This window comes from Conger conger, chromosome 7 (assembly GCF_963514075.1).
Source record: "Conger conger chromosome 7, fConCon1.1, whole genome shotgun sequence".
Taxonomy (NCBI): domain Eukaryota; kingdom Metazoa; phylum Chordata; class Actinopteri; order Anguilliformes; family Congridae; genus Conger; species Conger conger.
The window spans coordinates 56822018-56832017 of NC_083766.1; the positions used below are offsets into that span (position 1 = coordinate 56822018).

Genomic DNA, 10000 nt, shown 5'->3' on the forward strand with positions numbered 1-10000 from the left:
TGTGTGTGTGTGTGTGTGTGTGTGTCGTGTGTGTGCGTGTGAACAACTTTAAAAGCCCCAAGATGTGACCCAGTTGTCTGGGCCTTGTGAAATGTCAGCCACAGCGGAGCGCTGCCATTGGACAGGGAGCCGTCGCCCCCGGCGACAGCGGCCCCGGCAGCATTAGTGATGTCACAGAGAGGGGTTCTGAGAAGGGCGGGTCCAGCGTCGGCCCGGGTTACACGGCCTGCCCTCGAGCAGTGCCTCAGAACAGGCCTCCGCACAAAGCGGGTCTCCATTCATCTTAATGGGGTGCGCTTTGAAGACGCTGAGCGGGCCAGGAAAGACGGCCCGTATGAGACTCAGTGGCAGGAACGAGGGATGATTACTACGAGCTACGGGCACTCTCTGCGAACCCGTCCATTCGTCTTCATTTCCCTTTGAAAGACTGGCCACAAGGCCTTTTCCCCTTTCAATTTCCCTGTCAGAGTGCCGCCCTCCCCTCCGATTGCTGCAGGCGTTTTAAACAGAGTGCTTCGGTTACAATGCCCTCGTGCATTATCTTTATTAACTCTGTGTGGTTATGGATAAGAACCCACCACGGTGATTAAACACAATGCCTGATGAAAACCGAGAACTGCAGTGCGCAGAACAACCTAACCACCCGCATACATGAGCTTATACACATGGGCATACACACACACGCATGCACACACACACACACCTTATGTACACACACACACGTGCATACACACACACATACCCACTGAACACTTACCGGACACACAGGCACAAATGCATAATGCATTTACACACACATACACCTATTATGCACACACACACAGGGACATGTAAGAAACCCCCCAAATACACCAAAAGGCGGAAGTATCCGAGAGGTGAAGGAAACGCATGTAGTCTGACCAATGCTACTGGAACAGGGTTTATTTAATTTCGTTCTTGTTTATCTGACTCCAAAAGATAAGTTCAACTGCTCCTCTGTTCTAACAGTTCAACAAAAGGAACTGCAAATGTCCGCCAATAGTTTGGCTCGATATGATCGCTATCTATTTGTATAGATGCGGACGTGCCTGTGGCCTGTATAGCCTAAAATGATACACTTAGTATGTATCTTGTGACGGCACTGGTGTATAGGCGAGTGACTACGGGGTGCAGGCATCCTAGGTTGTCTATGTGTGTTAGGACTCTAAACTGCTAAGTGTGCAATGGTGCGAGCCAAGAGGATGCAGGATACAATTTATTAAACAATGTGCATTGCAGAAATAGAATGCCAATGTGTTACAAGAATTACAAGTTGTAATATGAATGGCTATATAGTGCGCAGGAGATCGTATTAGCGAGTCTCCTCGAACCATTCCACGTTCCCCTCTACATACCCAGGGTTTACAGGAAAACAACAAACCATCAAATAAAGAGTCACAAGATGGCGGTAACAATGGTCCTGCTGATGTTATCTCTGTATGTCCAACAAACCTGGTAACCTTTGTATTACAGCTGGATGCTGACTCACAGGTAACTTGCATTACCTGTGGTTTATTCCTACAAGATCTTTATTCAGTAACCAGTGTACTACACCACCAATGATACCAAACTATTTCCCACATCATTAGCTATCTAAAGACACCAAACACTGTATGTGGAAAACCCGTGGTTTATACAGTGCTATTTCAACTCATCAGTTCTGGGAGCATTCCACTGAGGTGGCAGAATTGCGCAGAGGCAGCACAATGATGGGAGCAATAGTCCTGTATTGATGAGCACTGTCTTTTCATCAAGCCTTGCTTGACCCCCCTTTTGGGGGTCTGCAGAGAGGCACACTTATGTAAAATGCCCTACACACATATAAACGCATATTATGCACACACACACACACACACACACACACACACACACACACACACACGCACGCACGCACACACACACACACACACAGGGACATATATTATGTACACAAACACACAGGGACACACATACACACACACACACAGGGACACATATTATGTACACACACACACAGGGACACACATTATGTACACACACACCTTTGGCGTTGGCTAGCCCTCCTTCCTTCACGTCAGAGACGTGTAGCTGCTGTACTCCGTCCTCCTCCACCACAGCCACGGAGAAACCTGCAGAGGAGAGAGGAAGAACGTTACACAAATGTACATAAACTCCATTCCCGAAGGGCAGTGTGTGTGTGTGTGTGTGTGTGTGTGTGTGTGTGTGTGTCTCCTGGGTTATTCCAAACACACGATCCTGGCTCACATTGTGAACAGCTGTGAACAGCAGCCCTGTGTATCTCGTCTGAAGCAGCGACAGCTGCTCACAACTTTACCCAACATGTCAGAGCAAACACAGGACTGGCGCCAATCAATAATTAAGAGCACGAGTTGGCGCGAAATCCAGAAACGGATTGGGCCTGGTGGTGCACCTCTTTTTCCTTCGAGGCATCCCCAAACCTCGACGGGCGGTGGGGGGGGTCCCACAGGGGGTGAATTTAACGCACCTCTCTTCTTCATAACGTCTTGTTATGAACGGAAACATTTCAGATTAATAATTTCAGGTGGCCGGGGAATTGTAGCGTAGCGTGTCATCGCACATACGTGTGTTCTCGTGCGCGTTTCGCTTCCGGAGCGGGAAGTCCGTGCGGAGCTCACCGTAACCGATGCTGCACGATTCGTCGCGGTCGAACTGGATGAGTTTTGTCGCTTTGGAGCAAATTTCGATCTCCTTGTACAGCTGAAACCAGAATACGGGAGGATTAAGTATCATTGTCTCTTCAATTGCCAAAGCACAGAACACTGAACAAGTCTTATATCTGTGTGTGCGTGGGCGTAAGAAAAGGAATGGGGCTTAACCGTTTCGTCATTCGGACTGTGGCACTGAATTCAGGCCTCCCATCAACAAAGATATTCTTTAAAAAAAATCTTTTATTGAACAGGTACAGTCAGTAAAGTGAGGAGAGGCATAAAGTAACATTTCTTGGTGGGGGAATCTGATTATTATGCGTTTGGGTCACAGAGACTGTGTGGAAATAATCTTCCCAAAAAGAAACAACCAAACAAAACACCACGGAGAAAGTGGTAGAGAATGTATCTGTGCGTAAGTACTATCATGTATCATGAATAAGACATGGCAAATATAGATTTTGTACATTGCTGAGGACTTCACACACATAGTAATCTACACCCAATTCATGCCGATTCACTTTATTTAAAGCCCGTAGCCGACGTGCTAAACATTTTGTGGGATTTTGGTTCCAAACTCACCAGGTCACACACCTCCTCGTCCAGTTTGGGGGTGTAGTATCGCACCTGGTTTTCCATCCGAAACTTCAGCCGCAGGTAGTGGCTCCTGGGGTCCAGGCTGTTCGTCTGAGAGAGAAAGCGAGGAGGGTTCAGTTCTCGGGAACAGGAACTAAATATCACTCCTACGCACTCATACACAGTGCGGTTGTAGGGACTCCAGTCAACCACAGCAGAAGTATTCAGGTTACAGTGAATGACGGACTGGACTGAAATCTAATATGAAGCAAATGAGAAATCATTAAAATGCTTGGTGAGGATCAACATGACCTGTGAAAACTTCAGAAGCACATTCCTCTTATCTGTGTAAACCTCTTATCTTGAGGTTGAGAACGACCTACAATAGAGTCTTAGTTCCTTGCTAAATTGATCATCAGCTTGAAGAGGATTACCATGCTAGACATGGCTCTTTTTAGGTCTCATGCTGATTATAAGTGAAGAAATCAAACCAGCAGAAGTGTGGGGAAAGATAAAAATACATGCAGAAGGAGAATAATACAAGATAGATAAACAACAAGACATCTAACGATGCAGTGAGAAACATTAGGTGGCGCATTGGGAGCAGGCTCCCAATGGTTGCCGAGTTTGATGCTCCAGTTCACGCCGCGGTGGTTTGAAGAGGCTTGGGTAAGCACAAGACGCATGCGTGTTGTGTATGTGTGTGTGTGTCTATGCTTTACGAAGCCTGCGGAATTCTCATTCGCCGCGCAGAACAAGCACGCGCATGATAGAAACAGCGCAGCAGAAGAAGGACGCGAAGATCATTGAGCTTCCGTAACTCGGTGAAGAGACGCGTCTCTCTCTCTCCCGGCAGCGCTTCGACGTTATTTACGGCGGTGTGATTACCCGGCTCGTCTGCCTTTTGTAGAAAGTTACGACGGCTGCCCGACACCCCCCCCCCCTCCCCCAAACACTGTAACTGGGCTCTGGGGAGTTTGTTTTTAAAGTTTACGTACAACAGAAATGTTAAAGATAACGATCTGTAGCCCTTGGCGACCAGTGTCACACCAGAACAAAAACACAGCGCGGTGAAAAGATAGCGTGCGTGCTGAACAAGGGTTACATGCGTTTAAGTCCGTAACGCCTTGTCTCCAAAACCCAGCGGACCAGGGCGGAGATGGGGTCACCTTCCCCAAATTCCTAACCCTAACCCTTTGTGTGTTATCTTACACATTTCATATAATAGGTTTGTATCGTTGACTGTAAAATATAGACCTGACAAACAGCTGGAGAGAAAGTTGGTTGGAGTGTTTGAGAGCTTTAAAATACACGGTCAAATCTGCAGATAGCGTCGTTCAGCGATATCCGACTTTAGAATGCTCAAGCTTCAATCACAAGGTTGTTTTTTTATCACATCTACCGCATGTGAGTTTAACACGCTTTTTAAAAGGACACTTCTAGTGTTCAGCGTGTTCAGAGATAGCGCACTCAGAATGCAGAAGTCCCATATCGCAACACGCTTTCTTATCATATCTACTCTATGTTTGACATGTTTAAAAATACTTTAAACGTGTTTAGAGATAGCAGACTGCTTTAGAAGTCCCATATCACACATTAATATCACCTCTCACGATCATCTATTGTATTGTCATGTCTAAAGTGCGTTTAACAAGCTATTTCAGCCATTAAGATTTGATGTAGGAAATAAGTACATTTGAGTAAAAAAAAGGAAGAAAAGAACACTGTGCACTTTTACTATCAACGTTTCAATATTACAGCAATGACACAATTGCATTTCTGAATAGAGTTATTTAAGTTACACATTTTTGGCTAATAACCTGTTTTGTTGAAAAAAATGTCAAGGAGTGTTCCAATTTTACAAACATCTGAAGTATTTCAAGTATACTGGGTGTTTGACCGTGGCAGTTGGCAGGTATGTGAGATGACAGTTTCGGCCTATTCTATCAACAGTTGCCCTTGACTTTGACAAGCAAACAAAAAAGGTAGCCGAGTTTGTTCAGTTTTGCCAACCAATTGCAGACCCTGGCTAAAATGTGTCTGTGAAGAATAAACATATTATTTTTATTTGTTAGTACAAAGATAAAGACGAACATTGACTGAATTCCAGCCGTGGTTCTGGAAGTTTCCGCGGGCGAGGCGAGCACCTCCGGACCCCTTACCTTGCAGATGCCCTCCAGGGCGTCAAGGGCGGTCTCCCCAGTCTGGATGATGAAGAGCTGCGCCTTGTCGTCGGGCAGACACACCCAGGAAGGAGTGAGGTGGTCAGGAACCCAGATGTCGCTGTCTGCGTTGTGGTGGGGAATGCTTTTCACCGAGCCCCCCTCCTCCTTCTGCAGAGACACGGCCGGTTCTGAGACAGGGGCAGGGGCTGTGATGTTCTAATCACAGGGTTCAACAGGGCATGGGCCCGTATCAAAGGGGAACTGTGCTCTGTGTGTGTGTGTGTGTGTGTGTGTGTGTGTGTGTGTGTGTGTGTGAGAGTGTTGTGTGTGTGAGTGTGTGTTGTGTGTGTGTGTGTGTGTGTGTGTGAGAGAGTGTTGTGTGTGTGAGTGTGTGTTGTGTTGTGTGTGTGAGCGTGTGTGTGCATGTGTGAGAGACTGTGTGTGTGTGTGTGTGTGTGTGTGTGTACATGTGTGAGAGACTGTGTGTGTGTGAGCGTGTGTGAGAGACTGTGTGTGTGTGTGTGTGCATGTGTGAGAGACTGTGTGTGAGCGTGTGTGAGTACGTGTGTGTACGTCTATTTGTGTGTGTGTGTGTATGTGTGTGTGCATGTGTGTGTGTGTGTGTTGTGTGAGCACATGCATGTACACGTGTGTGTGTTTGCATATGCATGTGCGTGTGCTAGTCTATATGCTACACATAAAAAGTTAGCTGTTAAGTCAATCATTTTTTAAATTATCTTAAAGAAAGAAACTGGTTTGAATCAATCAATAAAGCAGAAAACAATAAGCTAAGATGCCAATCCAATTCCATCTCTCGTGTGTAATTAACTGGGGCCTGGTCGATAAGGGGAGTCGAGACCAGAGTGTGACCGTGTGGTCCTCCGGTCTGGTTCGACTGCTGGCGTATGAACAGAAGCGATCGATCGAACAGCCCACACGGAAAGACAGTGATCCATAACCCCCCCCTTCCCTGCTTTACAGCAGCCAGAGTGTGGCCCAAAATCACGGGCCCCCGTCCCTCTGTCACCACGGCTGTCCCTGTCTGGCGATGAGTAACGCGATACGATTGATTAACTCTAACCCGCCTGCGAATCCCGCCAAGACCAGCGGCCCTCGATGCCAGCGGAGGAGCCCACACATGTGGAAGCAGCCTGAGAGATCAACACCGCCATCTGTGCCCCTCTTACCCCCCATCCTACCCCCCATCACAGCCCCATCCTACCCCCCCATCCCTCCATCACAGCCCCACCACCCCACTACCCAACTCGGTGCTTGCTCCATCGGTGGGCCCACTCGGAGCTGAAAACCTCCGCCGTGGTGGAGCTCCAGGCTTCCCTCCCTCCCTCCCTCCCTCCCAAACCCTGCCGCGTCTGTTCCAGCTCACGGCCGAATCCGGAATGATCCGCACAGGCGCGGGACACCCCCCCCCCCCTCCCCCGGCAGCGTTTTACGAGCAGAACAGCGCTCACCGCACGGGAAGGGGAAGGGGGGGGGGGTCTGACGGTGCTTACCAGGCTGGCACCAGGGCTGTCCTCCAGCATGCTCTCCAGAACCTTCCGCACCGGATCATCCCCGTCTGCAAACACCTGCGAGGGAACAGGAAGCACAAAAAAAACTCCATTACCCACAATTCCTTTAGTGCCTTTAAGGGCGGGGCCTTCACACAGATACTGAGCCTCCCGTCGACTTCATGCAAATACATTTACTGTGATCCCCACCCCCTCATTTAAATAGAGCCTCGTGAATGTTCAGAAAAACAAAATATTTTGTTTTATATTATCTCAACTATGCAAATCCTTACGAGAACAGTAGAACAACCACAGTGTCATTTGAATTGCGATGGAAAGTGTAATACCACACGTTCTACCTCCATACACCCAACCTCCTCCCATGTCCCACCAAGTGGGGGCATGACCCAAATTTTGGGACCCCCTGCTTTAGAGTAACAGCGGTGAGAAACCATGACATTATTGCGTCGGGGCCTGTCATTCAATCACAGATCACAGCGGACTGCGGCCGACGGGAGGCGAAGGGCCCGCGTTGTCCTCAGAAGCGCGGGCGGACGGGGGCCCACCTGGTCGATGCTGGGCCGATCCTTGCTCTTCTTCTTGGAGGCGGTGTCCAGGCCCCACAGGGAGGAGAAACGGCTCTTGCGCTTGCTGGAGGAGCGGGACAGGGCCTGCGTGCGCCTCCGCACCCCGCTCTCCGTCCGCGCCGCCACCTGTGCCAAAAAACACGCAGAGGAGACACCGTCAGGGACACGGCCGGACTGTCCCTCCCTGAGCCCTGCTGTCGCCCGTGAAGGAACCGGTCTACACCCGAAAAACAACCCCACATTGTACTCTTCAGCCACACCCAGGAGCCCCCCCCAGACTGCAGCCCCCGCCCCAGAGACACACCCACCCTGTGGTCCCGTCCTGGGATCAAAGTCACATTGGGCACTGCCCTAATGACCACACCCTAGACTCACACAGACCAGCACACATCCAGTCAAAGGAGCCCAACCCAGACGCTAATCCACCTGCTAATCCACAGCTAACCTTCCTGCTAATCCACAGCTAACCTGCCTGCTAATCCACAGCTAACCTGCCTGCTAATCCACAGCACCATACTGCGCTGTAGCTCAACGAATTAGCGCTTCTCCAGCTAACCTATTAGCACGTTTCTAAAACACATAGTGAGTGTTTGGATTAGACTGGCTGGCTGAACAAAAGCTTTGGTCTGATGTAACTGGAGATGAGTCCCTTGCTGTGTTACTGGTTGACATATGCAAACAAATGAATACTTATATATAGGCCTATAGATTGTGTGTGTGTGTGCTGTGTGTGTATGTGTGTTATTCCACTTCAGCATGTACTACTGTATTCTGGCATTTCTAGGCTACTTCACATGAATTAATAAACAGTGCTCTTATTAAATCATGCTATGGACATACTGTATATTTTATATACTGTATGCAAGAACACACTCAGAACTGCACTGGCTTTTCAAGACCAAACCATTTAACCTGTGCTCCAGCACTGTTTTTAAATACATGTCTGCCTCCTTCTGGACCACCATGAGGGGGGTAGAAAGAGCGGGGCTGAGACGTGGGAAAACGCCTGGAGCAGAGCCGAGGATGGAGGAGGGGGAGGGGGGAGTATTGATCTGTGGATTTAGGAGTTAAACCCCATCTCGCTTCTTCTGAAGCCCGGGAGCCTATTATTCAGAGTCTGAGCCAATTAACCCTTTAAGGTGTGAGATCACAGACGCGATTAGAATGTTCTTAACTGAACATGCTAATTACATTCGGTGTTCTAGAACTCCGCCGTTCTCAATTACCAGTGGCGATTGTTACATCAGCAATCACTACCGGTGATTGAGAACAATGGAGTCCTGGAACACCGACATTCTGAAAAACACTAAATTCCAAAGGCCCTCCTCGTCAAAAGGGTTAAGGGTGATGGCTGTTGACAGAGGGCGTCTGTCTGTCTTTTTTTTAATAAGACACACACCAGCAGGTGGCCCTGACAGGTGAGCGCAGTGACAGGTGGTGTTTGTGGAAAGGTGTCGCGGAATGCCGTACATTCCGTAACGAGAGCGCGGGCACCTGGCGGAGGCACAGCCAGGTAATGAGGGGACGCTGGAAGAATGACAGCCCCGTTTCAGACGGGCCCCGGGGGGGAAATAACCCTCTCTCATTAAGGACTAATAAGGAGTTATTGCTCTGCATACTGCACACTGCCCTGTCCTAGCTGACTGCATACAGCAGGGCGTGTGTAGGAGTGTGTGTGTGTGTGTGTGTGTAGCAGTGTGTGTATGTGTGTGTGTGTGAATGTGTGTGTGTGTGCGTGTGCATGTGTGCGTGTGTGTGTGTAGGAGTGTGTGTGTGCAGCGGTTGGTTACCAGCGCGTGGAAGGAGGACACAGAGAAGATGCCCAGCCGTCCCATGGCCAGTTTGGAGGGGCGTGAGACGCAGGCCAGCAGGCGTTTGGGGTTGGGCAGCTCCCCGCCCTGCAGGCTGGCCAGGTAGCAGCGCAGGCGGAACCAGTCCATGTGGAACTGCTCCAGGTTCTGCTCCCACAGGAAGATCTGCCCAGAAAACACGCAAAATCACACAAAAAACATCACTTTACAGACTAACACAAGCACAAAATCACACAAAAAACCATCACTAAACAGACTAACAAAAGCAGAAAAGCACAAAAACACACAAATAACCATGACGAAACAGACCAACAGAAGCAGAAAAGCAGTTACCCAGACTGTAAATAAAGACAAAACAATAGTATGATGGATGAAGCCAGCTTAAAATGGTGGATAATTGCAACTTTTCTCCAGCAAAGTCAACACAACATCTAGAGTTTTGTTGAAACGTTCTTTGTTGAAAGTGCTATATTTTTGGAAGCATTCATTACAATTCTTCTCCAGCCTACTCCTGACTCTCCAGTACAATGCAGAACCTCCCTGCCCATACACAGCCTTCTATTTACTCCTACAGAGACGCGGAGACGGTCAGACAGCCAGACAGACAGTCAGAAAGAAAGCAGACGTTTTCAGACATGGAGACAGACCGACAGATGCTATTTGATGACC

At 48.7% G+C, this 10000-nt stretch overlaps 1 protein-coding gene across 1 annotated transcript in view; it reads right to left on the minus strand.

Moving 5' to 3' along the window:
* LOC133132529 (rho guanine nucleotide exchange factor TIAM1-like) overlaps window positions 1–10000 on the minus strand; it is a 76308-nt gene that overhangs the window by 29709 nt on the left and 36599 nt on the right. Inside the window, exons 7-13 of the mRNA XM_061247997.1 lie at window positions 9311–9496; window positions 7500–7646; window positions 6937–7011; window positions 5423–5593; window positions 3267–3371; window positions 2655–2736; window positions 2040–2126 (exon numbers count right to left, since the gene is read on the minus strand). Of these exons, the coding sequence (XP_061103981.1) occupies window positions 2040–2126; window positions 2655–2736; window positions 3267–3371; window positions 5423–5593; window positions 6937–7011; window positions 7500–7646; window positions 9311–9496 (853 nt within the window). The remainder of the gene's footprint in view (window positions 1–2039; window positions 2127–2654; window positions 2737–3266; window positions 3372–5422; window positions 5594–6936; window positions 7012–7499; window positions 7647–9310; window positions 9497–10000) is intronic.